At 33.8% G+C, this 26,623-nt stretch overlaps 1 protein-coding gene across 1 annotated transcript in view; it reads left to right on the top strand.

The window, feature by feature from the left end:
• Positions 1-451: 451 nt before the first annotated feature.
• The window catches only part of LOC136275877 (talin-1-like), a 43,902-nt gene continuing 17,730 nt past the window's right edge, over positions 452-26,623 (top strand). The window contains exons 1-15 of the mRNA XM_066086045.1: positions 452-937; positions 1,036-1,133; positions 8,007-8,087; positions 8,192-8,219; positions 17,158-17,225; positions 17,579-17,728; positions 17,979-18,200; positions 18,565-18,878; positions 19,165-19,348; positions 19,473-19,598; positions 22,046-22,162; positions 22,544-22,729; positions 22,860-22,964; positions 23,560-23,665; positions 24,535-24,555. Of these exons, the coding sequence (XP_065942117.1) occupies positions 520-937; positions 1,036-1,133; positions 8,007-8,087; positions 8,192-8,219; positions 17,158-17,225; positions 17,579-17,728; positions 17,979-18,200; positions 18,565-18,878; positions 19,165-19,348; positions 19,473-19,598; positions 22,046-22,162; positions 22,544-22,729; positions 22,860-22,964; positions 23,560-23,665; positions 24,535-24,555 (2,224 nt within the window). The 5' untranslated portion in view covers positions 452-519. The remainder of the gene's footprint in view (positions 938-1,035; positions 1,134-8,006; positions 8,088-8,191; positions 8,220-17,157; positions 17,226-17,578; positions 17,729-17,978; positions 18,201-18,564; positions 18,879-19,164; positions 19,349-19,472; positions 19,599-22,045; positions 22,163-22,543; positions 22,730-22,859; positions 22,965-23,559; positions 23,666-24,534; positions 24,556-26,623) is intronic.

Here is a 26,623-nt window from a genome sequence, read left to right as displayed (position 1 = left end):
TTATGGCATTAAGCGTTGCAATTGCAACGCTTAATGCTATTTATATCATTAAGCGGCGTTGTATCATTAACGGTTGTTACAATGCCGCACTACATTAGATGTACTAATTTGCTCCTGAAAGAATATGTGAGAACAGGTCAAGACATCCTTTTGTTTCTCAAAGTTATTAAATATTTCAGGACGGTTCAGATTTTATTGATAAAATCCTGATTTTTTTTTACATGTATGTTTAATCTGTTTTATTTGACAAATGCTTCATTTTGAAAAACATACTTTTTGTCATTTTATTTCAATTTAATCAATTGTTTAGTTTTTTTATTATAAAAAGCATCAGCAAAATTAATCTGTGATATCGTGTGACAAATTATGGTTTATGTTCAGTTTTAATTTAGTTTTCCGATTAAAACAAAATATGTAACATAAATCAATTACAAATTCGTTGTAGGCATCAGAAAAAAAAATGTTTCTGAGAAATCTTCACTGAAAAATACAACACTTGGCCATATAGAAAACGTACCAATGGATATACTTAATGACCAAGCCAATAATGATAATGCAGAAGATGAAAAAAACATTATATTCGAACCACATTCTCAAGATACAACACTTGTTCAAAACCAGTCATTCCCTGAACGGAATGAAAAACATGGCGAGGACATTGATACAATTGTAGATCAAAATGATTTTGAACAGTATGCGATTTCAAAAATAAAAGATGATGTGAATGAGTTATTGAATGAAACAGATTTGCGCCCGCGAATAACCTTTTTAGATTTTGCAGGACAAAGTATGTACTATGCTTTTCACCAAATATTTCTTCGTCCTAAATCATGTTCTATCTTGGTTGTGGATATGACGAAGAAGCTCAATGACAAAGTAGGTGTTCAGGATGAAAATGAAAAAGAATGTAGCCAATTTGCATCATGGAGATACAGAGGTAATGAACTAATATAACATTTGTTTAGTTGTGCGGTGAGTGAATTCAACATGAGCATAACTATATACAATATTATAATACTTTGGGTTTTTTTGTAGACTATTACAAATTTTGGTTGAGGTCTATTGACGTTTTTAGTGATACCGAGTCTCCAGTAATAATTGTAGGCACTCATGCAGATAAATTATCAAAAGAAGTAAGTAAAAACTAAGGGAACGATTTTCAATATGCGTTTATACATGTACCTGTACGGTGTGGGACACCTTTCTCCGAAATTTTTATTTTATTAATTTATGGAAATTATACCTACTTAATGTTACTTAAATACACGTTTTGTATTTAATCTCAATCAACAAAGAATAACTTTTGAAAAATCTGAATTCAAACCGAAATAAATTTACACTTTGTAATCGGTTTTTATGAACATGCAGATATTAGGAATATAGCTTGAACAGCGTTGATTGCTGTCTGAAAAACAGGGCCTAAGCTTTGGTTTCGTGGAAAGATTAGAAATGGATTAAGAACCATACCGTTGACAATTTTGTTTATATTCAAATCTATCTGTAATATAAAAATCATTAAAAAAAATACATGCCCTCACTGTATATTTCTATCTGATATAATTTGACTGACGTAATCACATACATAAACAGTTTATTTTTACAGTTTGTTAGTGTGTAATTATTTTTTTTTTCGGGGGGGGGGGGGGGGTTAATATTTATAAAAAGAAATGAAACCACGCTTGGGATTTCTTACAAATGATAAATAAATATTCATTTTCTTAAATTGTTTTTTAAGCAGTGATTAAGGATTTGGTTAAAAATGTAATGTTCAAATCAGATGTAAAAAAATAACTAAATTTGAGGAGGTGTCTATCAAACAAATGAGAAATGACGCTGTGTCGCTAATGTATAAATAAAAATACCTTTTGTAGAAAAAAAGGTGATAGTTATGTGAATTGTTTTTCTTCAAATCGTCATTTTGAACAATCTGAGGGTCATTCATTAAAAGTCTAGCTACTTATCTAAAATAAATTTTAAATTTCAGTTTTATCTGTGAACAGATTATTGATTTAAAAAGACGCACTTCCACCAATGAATATTGTTACCATAATCATTGGTTTATAATTGTCAATTGAGCTGTTTTTCGTCGGTTAACTTATTTTCTGTCCGTCAGGCCAAGTTAAAACTTTGTTGCGTCGCTGGCTGTTCACTTCAGTTAAAACAGTCGTTTAAAAGTCTGTCAAGCAACCCTAGACCATCTTGTTCATTTTTTGTAATCTCTCCTAATACATTCGTAACAGACACCAGATCCTGTGTGCCAAGTTAATTCGTTTTAACATCAATTCTCTGTAACTACCAAAAATACGTGGCCACGCACTATCATAGAATTGAATTTTATCTCCCTGACTTGAAAGAGTGTTCCATATGAAGACTCTCTGTGGGTATATTTTTGACAGTTTATAGTCAGTTTCCATAGCCACGACATTGAAACATTTTGCTTCTGGCCAAAATGACAGATAGAGTACCATTATATAAATAACTCGTATGATCCCTAAATGCATGTAGGTTTGATCATGATATTGGTTTAATTCTATAAGCAAGTAATCAATGTACTTGTACACATTAATTGTTTTCAGTGAAATGTACAGATAACAATACCATCGGTTTGTGTTTCATAGATTTAGCTTATAAAATAGTGAAGAACAGGCACATTAAATAATATCAATTTAATTTTAAGCAGGTAATTGAAAGCGGGAATAAACATTTTTTTAATAAGATAAGATCTTGGTCTAATAAATACAACCAAAATTGGGTTGGGTATATTCACTGGCTTTAACATACAACTATTTAAAGTTACCGCTTTTCCACAAAATCCAACTTAAAGTTCTTTCCCTTTGTTGACTCTTCTGTATTTAAGTACAAAAAAGACGTCACAACAACAGGGCAAATGCAGACGTTTGAAAAACATAGATCAAATGGGGTGGAGAAAGCATGTGATTTAAGTTTTAGTGTGTTAAGAGTTAGTCTCTAATCAATTGGTGAATAAAAATGAACCATGCTCTATTGGGATTTAGCTTAATTACCGATATGTGCTGTATTAAAACCTTTTGTAAACACTTGACTGTCTTGTATAAAATGATCAAGTGAAACGGACGTGGACGGAGATTTTTTTTCCATAAGTTTCGGTAATCTGACATACGAATCCAGCACTCAACCAAGGAAGCGAATGAGCTACCAACCTGCAACACTTATATAGAAGTGCAATACTATTAAACACCCCCACCCTGGACTGATGGTGTGGTCCAAGATGGAAAGAATCGCAGGTTGTACTCTTCTAGAGTGTCAACCCATGATGAGCATAGTTCTAAGGTACCCACAGCGATTACAGAAATCCATCATTGCCATGCATGTTATGTGAAAGTCAGATCTGGTGTCAGTGATGTGGTTTGATTCAATTAATCCAAAATCACTGGAATATATATGTTTAAAACCTCATGAACAAGCGAAAAAATAGGATCATAAAAAGGCAGTCTATGGAGATAAGATGCAGTCCATAGCAGTCCTTATCCAACTGGTCAAGGTATGTATATTCACATCCAAATAAAATAATTTTCAACCAATCTTATAGTCTGTTCAAGCTTCCATCGCTTGTTGATTTTCTCAATGAATACACCTCAGGTCTAAATGTACAGAGTTAATTTTAAAAATCATGCATCAGATTCCTCTGGCAAACAAAATTACCCCCCCTCCCCAAAACACCCTCTCATATCATGAACAGTATCACCCGGGTTCTTCATGTTATTCGAAATGTGAAATTTCAGTGGTTATTATTTTTTTTTTTAAATTGATAATTTAAGGTTGTCTGTATATTGATACTTAAAGTAATAGAAAACACAAATACTCACCCCCCCCCCTCCAAAAAAAATGTTTTTCACCTTTTTGATTTATATTCTTCTTTCGCATCATGTTATATTTCATACCTAAGTTGTTTTTGGGCTGGTTTTTTTTTTTTTTTTTTTTTTTTTTTGCTGATTTGAGCCATCTTAATTAAGCAAACAATGATGGAAATGCAATTTGGAACAGACTACTTAATTTAGATTGATAATATACATGTAAAGTTAACAGCATTAAAGTAAATGTAAAGGTAATGGTAATTTGGGAATTTGTTTAAAATGGTTCATTTTGTTATAAATTTGCTGTAAATATATTAAAATACAATTGTAGGATTAAGTTCATGCTGCAGAAACTAATGAATTTGGCTCTTGTCATCACAACAGGGAGAGCCTGTCAAATGGGATACATAGAACAGAAAATGTGAGTTGATGATTTTAAACAAAATTAATCAAAAAGTGATGCCACATGTAGATATTCAAATCAGCTGATAGTATATTATCTATCATGCAGGGATCAACAGTTACACTTGTCCAGTTTCTGTGTCCAGCTGATTTTTTTTTTATTTGGACAAGTCAATCTACACAAACACTTGTCTGGTTTGCAGTTTATTTTTCTCGAACAATTATGATATGATGATAGACCTCAAAAAATGTCATGAAAAATTAAAACATTTTTTTTTTCTTTGTAATGAAACAGATCAAACTTTAAGTATAAAAAAAAGAAATATGAAATTTCAGTGAAGGTTGAAAATCTATATCCAAACTATATAGTAGCTTAGTTACTGAAATAATGTTCTAAATCTACTTGTCAGTGTCATATCACTAGAATACACCAGCAGATTGAGTAGAATATTCTTCTCCTGAGTGATAAGATATGTTTTAAACCTTAATAATTTATTTTAAATATTAAGAAGTTTTTATTTATACTGACCTAGTACTGAGATACACTGCATTTGATAACAACAACAATAAGGATAATTTTTAATGAAAATATTTTGTGACAGTAAATAATAGACCAACCATACCAATACCATACCATACCTCCTATCAATTTCTATCATTTATTTTATATGTTATTCATAATTTTCCATACATTCAATGACAAATTACAATTTAAAATATCATTTACACAAGTAAGCAACTTGCCCAAAGAACAGGTTAATATTTTAGTTAATGGCGGGCCCTGTTATGCTATATCTAATTCAGTTGCAGCTATTAATTAGTGCATGCAGCTATAGACTAATATTCCAATTGAAAATAACATTAATCAATATAACTTGAGATAATAATTAAAAGCCATTTCCTCTTTTTCACTTTTGAAATTTTGTACATGTCAACATAAACACATCAGGATTTTTCTTATTTGAAAAAAAAAACCATTCAGTCAAATTTGAACATGTCTGTTGTGGTATTTTATGCGAAATACATACATGTAAATGATTTTATTAAATAATCCATACATGTAATATTTTACTTTTTCAACATTGCAGAGTGTTGAGGAAAATGATCAGAACAGTCCAGTGAATACCCAGACCAGCAAGACAGTCAGACATACAATGCTAGATGAACAAATAATAAACAAACTGAACTCGCTACAATATTGAGCAATTCAACATTAATTTGTTGTCACTGTGTTGTGTATTTTTATATTATTTTCATGATTTGGAATATATTTTGAATATTAATTTGAAGAATTATTTCTTAGTTTTTAAGTAAGTGTTGATTTTTATTTCTGGAGTTGCATTGAAAAGATATATCATTTTCCCCTTGTGCGGATATTTGGAGTTATCTGCCCTTTATTATACAAAAAAATCATTTAAGCCTTCTTAAAATGGTAAAAATCATAAATATTGTTATCTATTCAAGCAGTTTAACCTATTTCATTAATGGAAAATATCTAAAAACAGAATTTCATTCTATTATTATTTGTTAAGACTAATTTAATAAGGTTTTCTTGCTTGGAGTTATCTGCCCTTTGCAAAAAATATATAGAAACAATTCTTAATAAGCCAAATTAAATTATCCTGATACATTGAATTTGAAATATTTTGAAATATTTAATCATTTTCTCATTTATGTAAGCAGAAAAAGTATTTTAAAGGAGTTTTATGATCAACTTATTGTTTAAAATTATTTGATAAAAATTTTTAGGGGGTTGGGAAGGTGACAAATTAACAAATTTTGGAAGTAAAATAAACAAAAACGAAAAAGATACCCGCTCTAGTTTTTATCAATAATATTTTATATAAATATGATGTTTTAAAATTTGCAATTGATTTATTTTTTCTTTGCCTGCAATTTTTGAGAGACTTTCAAATTAACAGGGTGAAAATTGAAATAATAAAATTTAAAAATGTTGGCCATCTTTGAGCCACCAGCTTTAAAATGAACAAGGACATTGAGATTTTTTTTTCTCTTGCATCATGTACATCTATATTTGTACTATGTATATTATGTGTGAGATATCTTGAAAATTTATAAATAAGCCTGTCCTGTGACTTTGAGTTTACCTTATTTTCCAACTCAAAAACTGTGTATTTGGGCCCTAAATGAATGAAATTGGTTACCATGGCAACCAATGTAATAGACATTATTTTGATGGTGGATAATGTCATACCTTATGAGTATCAATCACCTGAGAAAGTTTCATAAAAATCTGAGATCATGCGTGCCATGACCCTATAGTAAAACTTTGGTTTTTACAGAGAATTGATGTTAAAAACTATCGAGCGAAACCAAAAAACAAAACACTTTCAAATCAAATAAAACAAAAGGCGTGATATCAATTATATAAACAATATAACAAATTTCTTCACATTATTCTTTTAAAAAATCCACAATACGTTTACGCCATATGCATTATATTAATATTAATACGTTTGCAATTGTTTGCGTTTCTTTAATTTCATTTATAGCACATGTATGTTTTTAACCTGTCATTAGGTTCTGAGTTCCAAACAATCAATACTAACTTAAACTCATTATTTATAGCTAATGAAGAATTATTTAAAACATCCGAAACTCAAATAGATATCTATCAATTCTTCTTTTTCTACTTTTTCCTTCTATTTTATGTTGCAGGAATGTCGCAACTTTCGTGAGAGTCTCTTAATATTCTTTGATAGTTGGTGTCATTCTGACATTCAGAGACATGTTAATGCAGACCGAATACATACAATAGGTTTTCCGGATTCAGGATCAGAATTGGAGGATTTGAAAGACCTAAAAAAATGCATTGCTAATATTGTGAAGTCTCCTCGTTATTCGAAAGAAAATATTCGACCTGTTTGGGCATTCTTTGAACATATATTGAATAAGATGAAAGAAAATAAAAAAGTTATTTCACGAAAAACTTTATCACATTACATTGACCAATTAACCGCTCAGGAATTTAGGATCGACGAGTCAGAAATTTCTAAAATGCTGGACTTTTTTCACAGAGTTGGTGTTCTGTTATACTTTGATAAAGATGGTTTAAAGGAAAATATTATTCTTGATATCCAGTGGCTCCTTGATGCATTTAAGTGTATCATTGAATACCATGTCAGACCAGAGGAAAACGATAAAAAGCGTAGGCAATTTTATCACACTGGTAAATTAGACAATGTAGAACTAAATAGAATTTGGAATGTCAAGGAAAAATATTTTCTGGAGCACAAAACAACAATAATAGCATACATGCAACAACTAGGATTGTTGATGCCATTAAAAGAATTGCATCCCACTGACTCCTCTGGGTATTATTTCCCTAGCATGAATAGTAAAAGGTTTGACAAGACTGGTGAGAAACATTCAAAGTCCTCTATTCTCTGCTTTAGGTTTGATGATGAAATGCAGCTTCCAATCAATGTTTTTAATGGCATTGTTTTTAAATGCTCCAAACTAAATAATTGGTCCATATTGACAGAAGGAGCAAAGAATAACATTTGCCTTTACCAAAATGCAGCATGTTTCTCTTTCCAAAAACATGTTGTGGTTTTATGCAATTGCAATTTTGAAATTCGGGTGCAGGTCTGGGCATCGCCAAATATATATGATGGAAGACTACTTAAAAAGATAAAACATTCAGTCAAGAATATTATACATGATGATGACCTTTTCTCTTATGAAATCGGTTACAAATGTCGAAAAGATGTGCTGAATGTTGAAGAAGACGTATCATTTATTTCCCAGAGTACTTTTCCTGTCTCTCACCATTTATGTGAAATATGTGATGTTGATAACAAACATGAAGTGGATAACGACATATGCTGGGTAGGTGTAAAATATTTTAGTCAATCTTTTCAAAGTTTTGATTTAAAGGTTTAAAAATATGTTGCTTTAGTTGACATGCTAGATAATTTTAAATATTGTTTTAGGACCTTGAAGAGAATGATGAAAATCAAGGTAAGTAACAATATTGATATCTCCTCTAGAAATATGTGTTACAGCTGTCTGTTTCATTTACATGTATGATATCAAACATAAACTATTAACAAGCTTCGAGATGTGAATAAAAGGATTTCATGTCACCAGCTACGAGATAATAGAAATCAGACTGTAAACATTGTTTTTGATTATGCACACTGAATTTTAGTGTGAAAGCTGGATATGGAATACCTTCTTATACAACTGTCTTATCCTAAAAAAAAACAACAAAACAAAAAACAAACATGAAATCAACGCATTTCCAAACAAAATCATCGCTAGGGGTGTCATCCTACGTGACAAGACAAACCATGGAGGGGAAGGGGGATGCATACACTCAAGAAAACCGAAACACAGCACTGTTAAGATTTACTTTGTGGTCGCACCGACCAGAAAGAACGGGAAATGTTGACTGACATCAACAACAAGTCGTCAAAAATGCAAATGAATAAAGTATTTTTCCATTGTTATAGTACGAAAACATTAAACTACATTAAAAAGTACCTATGCATGCAACTTTGTAGTCAAATAAGTCCAACAACGATAGCTATAAACAACTGACTGATCGTGGTGAACTTCTCGATGTGATGTCATACTGTAAATTTTGACGCATATTTTGTGTAGAAACTTTCTAAATCCGCTCTTTACAAGGGCATATATTAAGCATATCATTATAATCTTGTAGATATAAATTAAACGAATGCATAATTCATTAAAAAGTGTTGTTGTTTCGCTGACATCTATAGAATGATTTAATAAATACGTAATATATTAAGCGAAGGTCAGATAAATTACAACCAGAGCTCATTTATTTGGTATTTATTCTAATAAAAGAAAAAAACTATATACAAAGCAGCAGCACTTTTCAGAATCTACCGGCAAAAGTAGAATTGAATCATCATTAAAGATTTTAATTCAAATAAGAGTATGCCCTTGTAATATTGAAAATTGTTTATGACCTCCATTAGGGAGCATTGTCAACATATGTCACGTGACCATCAATTCAGAGGACCACACTAAGTGTCATACAACATAGCATTCTTTCATTTTATTTGAAAATTACATCATCATAAAATAGCTTTACATAAAAATGATGTAATAACAGATGCATCGTTTCATTAACATTAAATCCGCTAATATTTTCATTGTAAGCCTTAACAGTGCTGCGAATAACGCATTTGCATGGAGCGGGGGATAACGCTGACATGAAATTAATACTTCATCTATTATGTAAAGTTATTTAAAGGCATATTTATATTTCATATAAAAGTTTGACTGCAGATTAATTTTAATCATTCAAAAAATGATAAAATATAATAATGATTTTATCAGAAGAAATCATTTTTGGAGGATTGTGTCGTCTGACATAAAAATAAAAAAAGAAAAATATCTTATTAATTTCTGTCTCAAATTTTTTTTGTAAAAAGAAAGTGAAAAATCCATGTTTATTGCATTAAACATTGCTGATCATTCATGTTGCCAAACTGATCTTTCGTACAGTTAAAGAAGAAAGCATCATGGAAGCCATGGATGAAAACTGTTTAATTTATACTAGATCCACGAAAGTATTAAAAAGGGGAAACGTGACTGGTAATACCAACGGGTTTTGATAAGCAACACCGACTTAATTGCTCTAAGATGTGAATCGAACAATGAATATGCATATCAGTTCGAAACCCGTTACAAAAAAAGAAGTATTAAACAAATCAAACAGATTTTTAAAGCAATAGATTCTGGTATTCTTGATTTAAGCTCATCTGAACCGAAGGTTCCAAGGAGCTTTTCTGATCCCCTGTTGTCCGCAAGTCAGTCTGTCCGGGATCGTCTGTAAACTTTTCACATTTTTTACTCCTCCTCTAGAACCACTGGACCAAATTTAACCAGACTTGGTACAAATCATCTTTATGGGAAGGGGATTCCAAATTGTCAAAAAAAGGGCACAGCCCTTTTTAAAAGGGAGATAATTGCGAAACTGTGAAAATTGGGTGGGTATCTTCTCAAGAACCACTGCACAAAATTTGCCAATATTTACATAAAAGCTTTAATATATAGTGAAGATTCTAAATTGTAAAAAAAAAAAACGTGCTCCCCGGGTCAATACTGTGCTCCCAATAGGGGTTTACAGTTTATTAACTAAAAGACGAAATTAACATAGATATATATAGGGGAAAAAGTTTTGAAAGATATATTATCAAGGACTACAATGCTATAATTAGTGTAATTAATATACAAGTCCCCTAAGATAAAGTAGATTCTAAATTGTGAAAACCTTGATCACCGGGCTAATACTACGTACGGCCCCAAAAGATGTTTAAAGTTTAACATAGACTTATATAATGGGAAAATGTTTTTAAACTCTTCTTTTAAGAACTACAATGCTACAGTTTTTGAAATTACTATGCAATTATTCTAAGGTGATGTAGATTCTAAATTGTCAACATTATGTTTTACTAAAAGAAATATTAAAAAAAATTCCATGAAAAGTTTATCATAGTTAAATTATCTGGAAATATGTTTATCGACTATTTTTTGTTTTTTGGAATTTCGATCCCGAGATCAATTACTTACATATCAGGATGCAAGTGATCGGGATCAAAGATCATAAATTCAAGCAACTTTAAAAAGTTATGGATATTAGTTCTTATGGAGTTTCGATTCACATACACACATTTAGGAAAGATAAAGGAACAAAAGATAATAAAGGTTGTGGAAAGAAAAGTAGGACTCATTGATAGACTATGTCAACTATATATAGACTTTCCATGCTTTTTGAGTTTAGTATATAAGACAGATGGGAATGCAAAATCTAGCATGTCTAATGTCCTCATCACACCTGTATTTATTTTATTTGAAGAATCGATAAAGATTTTTGTTAATGACTGAAATTCAAAACATATGAAAACATCATCTTTCAATTATTTAATAAATATTTTTCAATTTTTTCAGTGAAATTGGAATATTTTTTTGAGTGCAAATAGGTATCTCAGAGCATAAAATTTAGTATTATTTGATGTGTAAAATAATTATGAATACAAACACGCCCAAAATATATATTTATCTCGTGTTTTGTATTGTTTAATAAATGGCAAAATCTTGAAACATATAAAAGTTTTACAATATTTTTTTTTCAGAGTTCACTTCATAATAAGCCCTTTTGAAATTACATGATACAAGAACTATTGTTCAGGTGAGCGATATGTGGTCCATGGGCCTCTTGTTGTACATGCCGGCGACGTACTAAAACTCCTCGAAATTGCATTTGTCTTGAATGCTGATGGAAGAACGTGTATGCATGATAGACCAGATAAGCTTAACTATTTAGACGTTTACATTTAAATAATACTAGGAATGTATAATTAACTTTAGAAAAAAGGTTAAAATATGGCGTATGTACATCACTCCCTTATACAGTTTTATCAGTATTTCATTAAATTCTACGATTACATCTATAACAACTATCTAAATTGTTCATTATTATAGTTATTTAACTTCAAATAACTTAAACATATATTGAACTACAACTTAAAATGAAGATAAATTGCCAAAACTAGGAATGACATTAAAATTATTAAATCAGATACGGTAAAATAGTCCATTATACTCCCAAAGAGGTCATGCGATAATCGAAAGACCTTAATAAATGAAAGGTGCCTACAGGTTTAAAAGAATTAAGATATAGTTTTTTCAATGATGCTTCATAACAATAGCTTTGTTTGATAGGATGTACCGTGGCCAAAATATTTGGTAAAAATAATGAAAAATCATGTTTGAAACTGTCATTTTTAATTAAATATGAAGGAAATAAGAAACAAAGTTTTGTCTATTTTTGACTAAAACATATATTTTGAATGCCTACAGTATCTCCAAAAATGGAATTAAATAAGCTGTTGACCTCCTTTTTAAAATGACGTCAAATAGAGTATGACGTCAAATTGAATAGAGGTATCGGGATCACCTTTCCCATGTTTAATTATGAAATGTCAAGAAATTATTTACTTTTCAACATATTAATTCCTTTAAAGCCATAAAGTACGAGAAGAAGATCATTAAAATAAATTATGACGTCTTAACAATTAAAGCACCAAAACTAAACTATGGAATCATTTCTTAGATCTTGACCTTAACTGTTCGTCATAGAGACGTCGGACCATTTGGGATGGGAGTGTCAACCTTGGTCGATCAAAATGTCATTAAGTTCAACAGTCAAGGTCATTTGAAAACCTGTGCATTCATGGGTTTTTCTATCCCTTTTGTTTACGATGGTATAGAGAAACTTTATCAAGGATGTAATAGGACTTTTTAAGACATTTCAAAATGAGGCCCTTCAGCCCCAACCTTCAAATAGCTAGTGAGTCATTGCCCCCATCTACGAACTTGTTATCGTTACACACCTGAAACCATAAGAGGTAGAGACTTGAAACATCAACGTCTTTATTTCACTTGGAGCTTCAAGAAATTGACACCGAAACGGTCCTACGTACCCTTATAGCAGTAATTCCCCTTTGAATTTCAATAATTTCAAAAACACATGCGAAATATCCCCTCCCTCTTTTGTGGGAAGAGGGGATTGACCTTGACCTCTTAGAACTAATGTGTTAAAGGTACAATGTACTTGCAACATGTATTCTATTTATTTATATGTACAATTAGCTCTCCCCCTCCCGTCTTATCTGTATTTCGAACAAGGAATAAATCCGATTTTTACCTTGATCCTTGTTGACTTAAAATAACGTTTACCAAAGAGTTTACAACCGTTTTTTCAGTTTTTATTTTTAAATCTGAAACTCTGACTACAATTACTTTGAATAGAGATTCCAGCTCCAGTCATTTTTCGTAGAACTTGGTAAAACTTTGGGGGAATATTTCACTGAATCTAATTGCCTGACAAAGCACTAGGTACGGTTGTAATGGTATAAATGCCTAAAATTCAAACATTTTTCAAGTTGTTAATGTAAAGTAAATAAATGCATAATTACGAATATGATGTCAAGTGCAAGCGATAAATCCGTGAAAAAAATCGTGCAAAGCGTTGCTTAGCAACACCAGCGGAAAAGATTTAAACATATTTACATTTTGCTCGAGGCCTGCGCTGACGACAATCAGACAAGATAAGATGAATTTATCTTTAGTAACTTTCATTGCAAGAAAATGATATCTTTCATTGCAAGAAAATGATATCTTTGATAAGTTCTGATAAATTATTAACATGATAATGAATATTGGACGTGATCATTTTTGTTTTCACTACATGTCTACCATCTACTGTATTTAGGCCTACCGTATACTGTTGACTGATGTTTTCCTTTTGTTTTTCCCGTACTTGTAAGTTTTGTATAGTTTTTTCCTCATTCACACTACATATATTGAGGTTCTTGAAACGATTCTTCAATTTGGCAAATGATCAAAAACAAGATATATATTTGCCATACTTCACTCTGGAGCTCTCGAAACGCCTTCGGTAACAAAGTAGGACTTTTTTCCACCGCATAATATTCCTATTTGTTTACATAACACAAGAAAACATCATTACTTCAAAATTAAGTCCCATATTATTATAGAAATGTTCGGTGAATGATCCATTCACTCAGAAAATATCAGTAAAATTCATTTGAAGCATTTCAAACGCTTGTACAGAACAAGTTTGTTTACATGACGTCACATTCTTTGAGTAAGGCGGGTCGTAAGTGAAAGAAATTAGGCTTAGCGATTTTTTTTACTCGACATTGTGAGAGGTAATACCTTGCATCATTGTCAACCTAGTGGTATTTAGGTATCAACGAACGTTAAAGAATTTTTGAAAGAGTATTGCTCTACAATAAGTATGCTTAAGGTATTAATTTTAATGGTTATGATACATACAGCCCAACCCCCTACCAAGAGAGAGTGAGAGAGAGAGAGAGAGAGAGAGAGAGAGAGAGAGAGAGAGAGAGAGAGAGAGAGAGAGAGAGAGAGAGAGAGAGATAGAGCGCCTGGTCCCTGTTTGTAGGTGTGTAATTTCCCAATTTAATGGACTGGCTATATGCAATATCTACATTAATTTTTTAACTGTTTATTTTTTTCCTTTTTATTTAGTTCTAAATGTTCTATTGTTTATTTCCTCCCTACTCATATACTTGTACCTGCCTACTGTACATGCATTTACAATTAGCTTAAAAATGGATCGATATGACAGTAAAGTATGGCTCTTGCTAGTATATATTTATGTAATCTCTATAATATGTTTTACGGTGCGACCGTTGGGGCGAGCACAGCATGTGATCAAACAATGAATTATAATAGATCAATAAAAATAAAATTAACAACGTAAAATTTGAATGCCAAAAAATAAAACATAACGTTACCTATTTTTCAGTAAATTTTCATTATTCATAGTTTATAAGATTTGTTATAATTTATTTATTTATAAGTAGAACAGTAGTTTAATCTCAGATACAATGTTGTTGAATAATAAAGATTTTAATACATGTATATAAATATTCATTGCAGTGTATCTCCTCTGTTAAAATGATTGTAACGTTAGTTCATCCCCCTTTTTTTGCAGTAGACATTTTTTCTTAAACCGACATATAAAACTTGACTCATCATAGAGCCCCCCCCCCCCCCCCCCCCCCATGATAAAAAAATAATTTTTCATTTTTTTTCATTTTACACATACAAAATCGACTGATCATGGATTTGCCCCCTCCACTTTAAAAAAAATATTTTTTAATTTACGCTTCAAAATATTTGCTTATCATATTAAAAGAACATGGTGCCCCCCCCCCCCCCACCCCCCCCCTTCCCCCCCGCATGTAATAAATGGAAGTGAAAATAAAGAAACCATTGAACTGCTAAAGAGTTGAAGGATTAGAATTTTCATGATTTTTTTTTCTTTTTGCTTGCAAATTTTTTTTGGATGAGGCTGCCATCAACCCACCCACTCCCTTTAAAAATCAAAGTACTGATAGTACTGAAAAGCGCTAGCCCAGCTTCTGTTTGTAAAAGATATATGTATATAACATTTTATTTTCTGTATACGCAATATATTTCCTCATCACTGCGTGGCAGCCCCTGCAATGATGTATGTAAGCCCTGTACATCAAAATCACAGTAGCCCGTACTAGCCCGTGCAGCTCCTGAAACTGGTTCCCTCACCAGTTTAAATGATGTAAACTTCTGCTCATAGGGGGCGGTTATTCCTTGCACCGGAAGTAGAAGTCTAACGACAATAAAGCGCTGAGCTATGCTTAGCGCTTTAAAAAGCGATGCTACGTGTACGTTCCAGGAATTTACCGTAATTATAGTGAATAAAATAAATGTGAGCATTCATCCAAATGAGTGCAATATACAACTGTTTTCTGTATCTGATGAAATGTCCTTATTCTTCAGCGTTCTTTAGCTTAACCTTTGCAAGATTTTGAGAGGATTTTGGTCATTTCAGCAGATTTACAATAACTTCAATTAGAGTAATTTCCCCTTATCAGTGCTTATTGTGACGTCAAATCTGATTTCTATTTATTTTTTTTTTAATAGCGAGCGCAGCTCGCCGGCGCGCAGCGCCGGAGCGAAGCGAGCTCTTTCGGCAAGGCGTGTGTGAATAGAAAATTTGGACTAGTTGCACATTCATTCAACGGATTTTTTTGGCGTCAGTAAATCGGACCAGTAATGCATTGTTTTAATCGTCCCAGTAGTTCCCTGTAATCATGGCAATTTTGATCACTTCACACTCTCACGAGAATCAGCAAGACAGTAAAAACAATAGCGATGTACATACGATATACAGTCAATGTTATCTCTAAAGTTCACCTCAGTACACAATCAATCAAAAAAAATCGAGTGACGTCACAATGGTTTACACATTGATCCGATATATTTTTTCGGCGTCAGTAAATGTTGACCCATAATTCATAGTACCAATGGTTTCCAACCTCACGTTCTCGCGAGAATCAAAGTACAACGTTTAAAGTAGATCCACCCTCCTGTGACGTCATACATTTTACATAAACCATAAATTCATTAAAATTCTTGCAAGTAGATTTGTAATTTCTATGTTATGATAGGTGCACATCAAAAACTCAAATCATTGTTTACTTAGAGATATTTAATAAGCGTTTTTCATCCTTATATTCGACATAATTCAATAATGACAAAGGGAAATAACTCTTTTCTACTTTTCTCTAAGTGATGTATCTAAATGCATTAATTTTTCTAATGTAAACAATTTTTTTCTTTTTTTTAATTAATTTTAGTTTTCTGGCAAAGTAAGCAATAAAATTTAAATAGACAAACAAGTATCCAACCACTTATATTTAGTTTTTAAACAAAAGAAAGTGTGATTTTCAGATGATAATTTCAGCCTTTGGTTTTTATTACCTTACATCTTAAATAGTATGGATACATATATATTTTATCTATTTTTTGATGAAATTCAAGTCCAATAAGTTAAAAAAAAAGTTAAGTTTTTAACTTTGAACCCATGATTTTATCGGTACGGAGTTACCTTAAGAAACATATATAAGATATGTATTTTTAAGAACATCATGTTTTTTTTAAGTAAATAAAACAGTATTTTTATTTCTCAAGGGACTTTTAAAGAGTCAGGCAACACTTAACCAACGCCTTCTTTCACTTAAAGAATATTTGAATATGAATTGCAATTTCTAATAATTTCTGTAAACTGCAATAAAAATTACAATATTGTAAAAACTATTTTAGAAATAATTAAAAAAAAAATATCCTGAAAAAAACTTAATTACAAGGGGTCATTATTCTACATTTATTACTTTTCTTCATGTAGAGTTTGCTTATTTTTATGAAAATTGCACTAATTCTTCAGGCAAAGGGACCATTTTTCTACGTAGAAGACCGGGGGGGGGGGGAGGGGGGTAATGAATTTCGTGTTGCAAGCTTCATGCGAAATTATATTTTTCTGATGCAGTGGATGAACTCACCACATTTGCCTCCTCTCCTGAGTTTGCCAGCATGCCAGCCAAGATCAGCCCAGAGGTAATTACAGTACCGGTAAATGAAAAGCTATCGATAAATACAGGTAGTAAGACAGCTAGCGATATATAGTGATATGTAGTGAACCTAACGATAGAAGGTGGGGGCAACCCTAGGTAGGTGTACAGTAAGAGAGAAGAGGAATGAGCTTAAAGAAAAAAGAGGGAGTGTGTACCATATTATAAAAGGAGAGTGTACCTTAAGATAGGAGGGGGAGGCAACCCAAAGATAAGAGAGAGGTTAGAGTATCGTAAGATAAAAAGAGGAGGCATGTTTAAGTCTGGACTTCATAGCAAATCCTTACAATAGACAAGTGTGAGCTTCTGTAGACTACAATATCTTGTTTTATGTTGTAGGCCCCTAAGCACACCCATGATAACATTGACACAACAGCAGACAACACAATGGACGTCGTACAGGACCTGTTACAGCCTCTGGAGGAGGCCGCCTCACAGGCCGGCGTAGTCAACAGTATGATAGAGAAACTCACCAAATCAATCACTAAGGTAGGTACAATCTTTACATAAAGGACCTTCTTTCCTCCAAAATTTGCTCTGTTTAAAGTCCCCAATATTGTGTTGATAGTGGCACTGGAGGAAGAATTTGATCGACTTTAATTTTTTAAAATCATGAAATTTTAACAAACTTATGCCATTATGAACATTTTGGATACATATCGGTGTAACATAATAATGTCTATCAAATAAAAGAGTCTGTGTTTACAATATTGACCCCCCTTTGTTTCTATGGTTACAGACGGACGAGCAGGTAATGGTGAGGGAGGGGATGTCCTTCGTGGAGTACCAGTCCAACATGGTCAGTCTGGCCAAGAAGATCGCCATGACGACGCAGGAGATGGTGGGCAAGGCGGGGGTGAACCCGGGCGACCTCGGGCGAGTGGCCAATCAGCTGACACGAGAATACGATGTGTTGGCCAGTAACTCCGCAAATGCAGCCGCAACCTCCAACAGTCAGGATGTAAGTGGAGTCACAAGTCTGTTACAATGTCTGGTGATTCCTAGTTTATTGGTTTATCCGTTATTCTAAAACTGTTTTGTGGACAAATTTGGATGGAAATTGTGTGCTCTGTGTACTGTTAAGTCAAGAATATGGTTAACTGCATGAACAAGTGTTTATTTGGTTTTATTTTGATTCAAACATTTTTCCTGTCTAGCTGAATATTGAATTTTTAATGGGAAATTCCCTTGAAACCAAAGATGCTGGCTTTATAATCAATGTAATTGCTACCTTAATATTTAACAGATCTCTGAGAAATGTTTTATGTTGGGTCTGTAGATTTCCATTGATTTCATTGTTATATATTTTGTTGGTCTATCTGTAGATTGCGAATCGCATCCGTACGACGGTCCAAGACCTGGGTAAGAGCTGTGTGGAGCTGGTACAGGACGCCGGCAAAGTCCAGGGCGACCCACACGACACATACGCGAGACGCGACCTCCCGGATCATGCCCGCAGCGTCAGTGAGAAGGTGGCCTTTGTTCTAGCAGCACTACAGTCCGGGTCTCGCGGTACCCAGGCCTGTATCAATGCGGCGAGCGCGGTGAGCGGAATCATTGCTGATCTGGACACCACCATTATGTTTGCCACCGCCGGAACTCTGTGTACTGAGGGAGATGACAGTTTCGCCAGCCATAGGTAAATGGGACAAATAGTCCTCAATACCCCCACCCACTGACAAATAGTCCTCAATACCCCCACCCACTGATCCACTCCAACAGTAGTCTCATACTGTAGAATCATTAGATTTTGTGGTGGATCAATTTTCGTGGAGTTTGTGGGTACCTCTCATCCACTAATGAATAAGGGTGATAGAGTCATACTTCCTTTTGTAGGAATGAAATAACTCATGAAAGTAATGCATGGAAATTGTCCCCACAAAGTTTAATGATTCCACGATATTTATTTTTGTAACCACTTATAGAGAGGACATCCTGAAAACGGCGAAGGCTTTGGTAAATGAGACCAAGAAGTTGGTACAGGGCGCCGCATCCGATCAGGAAACGCTCGCCGGGGCCGCTCAACAGGCCGTCAAAACCATCACCAAACTCGCAGATGTCGTCAAACTTGGTGCAGCCTCACTCGGATCTAACCAACCTGAGGCTCAGGTACGTGGCTTATAACTTGACATTGTAACGATGAAGTTGTTTAATCAATTAATTTGCCAGAGTGATCAAATTTTGTTAATTGCAACATTTCAAGAGGGAAATAACTGAGTAAGCTTGTTTTCAGGTGATGATAATTAACGAGGTGAGGGATGTGGCTTCCGCACTCTCCGATCTGATCAGCGCCACCAAGAACGCCTCCGGCAAAAACGTCTCCGATCCGGCAATGATGACCCTCAAAGAGTCTGCCAAGGTCAGTCAAAATTCAACATTATTTTTTGTTTTCATTTAACCTTGACCGAAGTTTTTTATGTTTATTATTTTTTATTTAAACTCAAAATTTGAGATTTTTGAAAACGTGCTTATAATTTTTATATAAATGCTCAAAATTTTGATTAGTGAATTACTGTAACATAAGAACTGAGCGTTGACCTTGTGTTAGAACTTTAACCTTGATGAGATGGTAGTGTTGTGGTGTAGTGATGTAATGCACTCTCTTCTTCTATGGAAAAACCTCTTCTGGCAATCAATTATTGGAGTAGCCCAGGTCTATGATTATAAACCTTTTCTGCTAATCATTATTTCAAACAATTCCAGACACAGCTTCACTTTTTTTAGCAGTGACTTTTCAGTATTCAATGTGTAGATAAAGTTTTTTTTAAGTCAATTTTAAAACTTAAGGTTTAAAAATTGAAAAGTTTTCTGAGCATAAATATTTTTTTTGGTCTTAATTGGAAGAAATATATACAATATAATTTGACAAAGGCCGCCTAGGCGTTGATAGATAGAATTGTTAAGTTAACTGTTGTCTGATTTGTGGAGTCGTGTGATTTTACAGAAGACAGACTCCCTGATCGAGGGTTTGCCGGACGGGTATACTATCTATGTTTCCAGCATGTACTGAGTGCAGTTAAAATTTCGAGCCATCTGATTGGATGATATTTCTCTGTTCTAGTGTTGTTGACAATTTACAAAAACAAGAGCTGTTAATGAAACAATTTTTAAAAAAAAGAAAAATATTGAATGTTGTGATTAATGACTTTTTGTGAGAGCTTCTATCATTATAAATTGAATTTTTGAAATCCTGTAGAGGTTTGAGATTTAAGAAACAACAGATTGCATTTGAATTGGTGTTTCCATAGAAACCATCCCCCTGTTTCACACTGAACCATTGACCAGGCTACTAGTGACAACTGTGTTCATTTCTTCCTGCAAGTTACAGAAAATTTCTACTCAATCAGCATATGACTACAAATTATTGTTGACACACTACCTTTTAACCGACTGGACATTGTAAATTTACCTGGTAGTTTAAAGTATAAGATTTTTTTGGAATGGAAAAAGCAGTAAAGCTATTGTCGAGTATTAGTTTTGCGATGCTTTCTTGATAGGAAGAAATGAGCACAGTTCGGTGTAACATGTTTGTGTTGCAGTAACAATGTTGTTTCCAGCTCATAATCACTCCCTGTGGTGGTTATAGCCAGCACAGGGGTCCTATACATATCATGATTTGTCAGTGGAAACAGTAAGCTGCTAAGTATTTTAACTCAAGAATTTGAATTCAGTACAAATAATTATATGAGCTGCGGGGACTACCAAATCATTTTGCCTCTCAGACTCGGGGAACTTGACCTTGATTCACTCGAAAAGAAAAACCTTTTGGTAATGTTATAAAATGGTGGTTATTTTGTAATTTTTGTACCATTTTAAACCTCAGGAAGAGAAAACCTCTTTATTTAACATTAAAAAAAAAGGATTTGGAGAAAAAATGTAAAAATAAGCATGAATTTATATATCTAAAAATTTGGCTATAAAATAACTTGACAGTACATCTGACCATTTGGCCACCTTAAGTTTAGCAGGATGTTGGAGTTTGAGGCCTGTAGTATTAAACCTCCCTGCAAGTTTCTGTTGAGAGCATGAGGTGGGGACATACAGAGATCTCCAGACACCTGCATTGTGTATCCCTGTTCATACAGGCTTGTGATTTCATCTCAAACCAAGCATTGTTCAGACAAACAAACCTTGTTTCGTTGTGTTAGGCTAAGCTTTAAGGTACATTGACCCATTTGATAAGAAAGACAACTCTTGCATGAACAATTCAAATGCTTTTCCTTTTAATAAGTCTGAAGAAAGAAAAACTCAAGTCTCAATGAATATTTTATTTAATTTGATAGTATAATTGATGTCATAGGTAGGGCTGAATAAGGATATCTCCATGTTGTGACCATTAATGTATTATGATCTATGTTAGATAGGGAAGCCTTGTATATCTTGTTATTATTTACATATCTTGCTTGACTCTGTATAACATGTCTGTGTTAATTAAAAATAATTGTTCAGAGAAACGTGTTTGATTTTGATCGAGGTGAAGGATGGTTATGACATTCAGAGATAAACAATATTGTAGAAGTTTGTGTTAATAGTCATCAAATAAAAACAGTATTACCAAGTCATATGTATCAAACACTTGAAAAAAATCATTATTAGGTAAGTAAATATTGTTTTAAAAAGTTTTGTCTGACCTGCCTTATCAGAAATTTGTTTTTGTAGTGTAAAAAGATGAAAAAAAAGAAAATTAGCAAAAATCAGGATGTATGATAAGACAGTTGTTAATGAAAACAGTCACTTATCAATGAAAATGAGAGTATGTGTAAAACAACAGATGAAGTAAACAGTTAATATCAATCTCCCCTCCAGGTGATGGTGACCAACGCGACATCGTTACTGAAGACGGTGAAGACTGTGGAGGATGAAGCCGGACGGGGAACTCGGGCCCTGGAGTCTACCATAGAGGCCATAGGACAGGAGGTTAAGGTAATACACTGAATATACACAGGTAACTACAGGTACAAATACAGGTAACTCAGGCCCTGGAGTCTACCATAGAGACCATAGGACAGGAAGTTAAGGTAATACACTGATACACAGGTAACTACAGGTACAAATACAGGTAACTGGGGCCCTGGAGTCTACCATAGAGACCATAGGACAGGAGGTTAAGGTAATACACTGATACACAGGTAACTACAGGTACAAATACAGGTAACTCAGGCCCTGGAGTCTACCATAGAGACCATAGGACAGGAGGTTAAGATTATCCAGGGGTAATCTGACTAAAGTCCAATGGTTATTTCCCAATTATGTTTTTTCTCTTTCATCAACAGACATTGTACTGTTTGATATTTTCTTTCATAGTCGTACGAGGCTGGAACCTTGCCAGAGAAGAAAGCAACGGCAGAAGATCTGATCCGACTGACCAAACCTATCACCACGGCGACCGCCAAAGCAGTGGCTGCTGGGAACTCGGGTCGCCAAGAGGACGTCATCATCTGTGCCAACAAGGGACGCAAGGCCATCTTTGATTTACTGGCAAGATGCAGGGTATGTTATATTCTGCTAGAGATTCGAGTACAATGTAAAACATATAAGATCATTGTCCACAAATTTACATTTCCTTGAAACTGAATTTCCAAGAAATGTTAAGAATATTGGTGTTTCTGTGTGTTGACAGGGCACAGCCAGCACTGCAGAGACAACAGAAGTCCGACAGAAGACGATAGCAGCCGGCAAGAACTGTGCTGTTGTCTACAAAGATCTACTGGAGCAAGTCAGCACAGTAAGTGTACAGAGCACAGTGTGCACAGACTCAGCACAATGTGTGGTGTCAGCACAATGTGTGGTGTCAGCACAATGTGTGGTGTCAGCACAATGTGCACAGTTAGCACAATGTAAAAAATCAGCACAATGTGTGGTGTCAGCACAATGTGTGGTGTCAGCACAATGTGTGGTGTCAGCACAATGTGCACAGTTAGCACAATGTAAAAAATCAGCACAATGTGTGGTGTCAGCACAATGTGTGGTGTCAGCACAATGTGCACGGACCCAGCACAATGTGCACAGTTATCACAATGTAAACAAAGTTAGCACACAGTATGCATAGAGTCAGTAATAGAATATTCAAAACATGAAGTTTATTGAAGCTGTTGATATGTGGGGAAGGATTGTTGTTATTGAAGCTGTTGATATGTGGGGAAGGATTGTTGTTATTGAAGCTGTTGATATGTGGGGAAGGATTGTTGTGATTGAAGCTGTTAATATGTGGGGAGGGATTGTTGTTATTGAAGCTGTTGATATGTGGGGAAGGATTGTTGTAGAAATGTGGGGCCTCTGATTCTGTTATCTTACCACCTTGTTTCGCGGCCATTTTTCAGGTGGTCCAGAAACCTTCCCAGGAGGCCAAGCAGACACTGGCAGCACGTGCGCACCAAGTTGCGGTGTCCGTACTGGAAATCGTACACTGCTCTGAACTCATTAAAGGTATGTGACTGATAATTCCTGTGACAAGACTAGGGCTGTGATGTGTAGCCATTATATGTGTTATAACTATAGCCCTGTGTCACTGTTACCATAACAACAGCCGACGCATCAACTTCATGATATTCTGCTCTGTTGTACCATATTTATCTCATATATGCATAGCATTCAAATTTTATTATTTGTCAATTTTTGTAGATATATATTTTTTATTGAACTTTTTTTAAAGTAAAAACTATTGGTGATTGTTTGATACATGTATATATGAATTATGATATGCATGAGAGGAAAAGGTTTTAAGAATGTATAATTATTTTTTCACAATTTTAAAACAGATAACAAATTTTTTTGAAAGAATACAGATAAGACAATTTGCAGCATTTTTAAAACTCAAGATATTGCACAATGTAGATATAAATGCAAAGCAGAAAAAAAATTGTATTAAATTCTTAGGAATTAAAATTTATTTGGACTTAAAATTACAGTAGTAAATGTTAAAGAAAGTAAGAAGATGTGAAATTTGTTGGAATTGAAAATCAATGGAAAGTAAAATTCAAGAGGAACAATTTATTGGGAAGTTATATTTAAGAAGTAAAATTTATAGGAATTAATCATTTTGGGAACAAGGCATAGAGTTATAAGGAGCCAAAGATGGAGTCATTTAATGACTGGGTTAGAAAATGAGTGGGTCAGTAATAGTATTCATGGACGATGCCCATATTGGGCTTGTGATTACTGATAATGCCCAAAGTGGGCTTGTGATTAATGATAATGCCCAACGTGGGCTTGATATAACTGATAATGCCCATACTGGGCTTGTGTTTATGGGCATGGTGCTGTGTAGATATATATCTGACTTCATTTTCTTTTAGTGGGCCAACCCGCAGAAGGAGGTATTGAGCTTACAGTGTCATGTTTTGATTTTTTTTGGCTTCCCTTTTATTTTGGTGTATTTTGTCCAGATGTCTTGTGTATCAGAAAAAGAAACTTTAATTTTTATACAAAGACAGCACTATTTGGAAGCAACCAATCAGAATGGCTGTAAGGGTCTGTAACTGACCCGGATGACTGAATTACTGTGAATGTATTTCATGATAAGGAGAAATGTCACTGCCTGCATATTTGAGACAAGGCTTATACTCTAGAGATATATTCTGTAAATAGACACTGTTGTAGTTTGGTTAGAGATATAAAGGTGAAATGATACAGACACAGATGAAGTCTGTTAACACTCGCTTTCTTATGTGATCTGACTGTACACCAGGTGTATTTCAACACCAATGTTATTTTTGCCCAATGGCTTGAGAAAATAATTTTTCCTCTTTTGAAACATGAAAAATTAACACAGAGAAATTTAATGGATGTGGTCTATCTTAAATTTACTAATTCAAGGGGTTGGTTAATTGGGCAAAAATAACATGGGAATGAAAATAACCATTACACACCATTACAATATCTATACACTTATATGGAGTATTGGGAAAGAGAGAAAACATATATTCAGAAGAATAACAGTGCTGCATTTGGGCACAGAGATCTGATAATTGGATAGACATGTATTGGATTCAACAACTGTTACTCTTTGTTACCTGTATTTACCTGTATTTTACCTGTATTTACCTGTATTGTCTCGTGTGCATGAGAAACGTGCTGCATTGTTTACCCCTCAGTCTTGTGTTTGGGGGGAAGGTCACTCCTACCCCTTGTCAAACTTGTCCCTCCATAATTTGATGACACTTTGTTTTTTTCAAACTAGGGTCCAAAGAGATAAGATGGTCCCATATCGTGAAAGGTAACCATGGCAATCGCTGAAAACAAAAGAGGAATGCTTTCATTGTAGGATAGGAATAAAAATGCTGCATTAACAGTGAAATTAACACCTGAGATATTGGATTAGAGAGTTTATGACCTACCATGATATGTGATGTGTGGATAAAGTTCTTTATCAAACAAGTTGTGCTGGTTTCTTTTCTCTCGGAGCAAACACAAAAAGTTAGATAAAATTAAGTCTCCATTAAAAATCGTTTAAGTTTTATACAATGAATAAAATCTTTTTTATTTTGGCTACTGGTAGTTGTCAAATTATTTTGATTGGCTGTTAGAAATTGTCCTATAAAAGGCTTTTATTTTGATTTGTGGTTCAAAATTGCCTTGTAATTTTGATTTTAATTAGAAGTTTTCCTGTTCATGCAGCAGTTTGTGTTTACAGTCCAATTCCCCCAAAATAGGCTCCAGACAATCACGTGACTAACAGTCCGGGTAGATTTCATTAACTCCTCTCTCTGACCTTACATCTGTGTGACCTTGACCAGAGATGTCAGAATGACCCTATGACCTTAGGTGATATACACCATACTCAACAGATTTGATCCTATGTACCGGTAACTCTGACCTCGCCTCTCTCTGACCTTACATCATTGTATCTTTGACTTTATTTTTGACCTGAGATTATGTATGACCTTTTGACCTTATTTGATTTAAAGCATACTTGACACATGTGACCTCCTGCATCATGAATGACCTCAGACAGCCACTTTTACTTTCTTTGTCTTGAAAAAATTAAGAAAAAAGTTGGACTTTAGTGTAAGAAAGTTCCGGGCTGCATTTTACAAAGGAACTCTTTGACTTGGTCTTAAAACATCTCACTCTTGTGGAATGATCGCTGTAAACCCACTTTTATTCGCGTGCGAGAAATTTGGCTAGGTTTGCAAGAGCCTCATTGTCATGAATATTTCCTGGCGCAAACCCAGTCCTTGTCATACGATTGTTATAACAACACCAGTCTAAATAAGGCTTGGTCGTGAACATTAGTCGTCGCCAACAATAAAAGTTGGTTTATGTTATCAATTAGAAGTACTGATAAAGCCATTTGTTTCTTTGTTCCAAACTATTTTTTAATTTCTATATCACGTATACAAAGTTTTATGTTTAGTCATCAAGTGTCTTAGATAAATATGTTTG

Source organism: Magallana gigas, chromosome 1 (genome assembly GCF_963853765.1).
Source record: "Magallana gigas chromosome 1, xbMagGiga1.1, whole genome shotgun sequence".
NCBI classification, from domain to species: domain Eukaryota; kingdom Metazoa; phylum Mollusca; class Bivalvia; order Ostreida; family Ostreidae; genus Magallana; species Magallana gigas.
The sequence above is the reverse complement of the archived record's forward strand: the minus strand, read 5'-3'. Positions and strand labels throughout refer to the sequence as shown.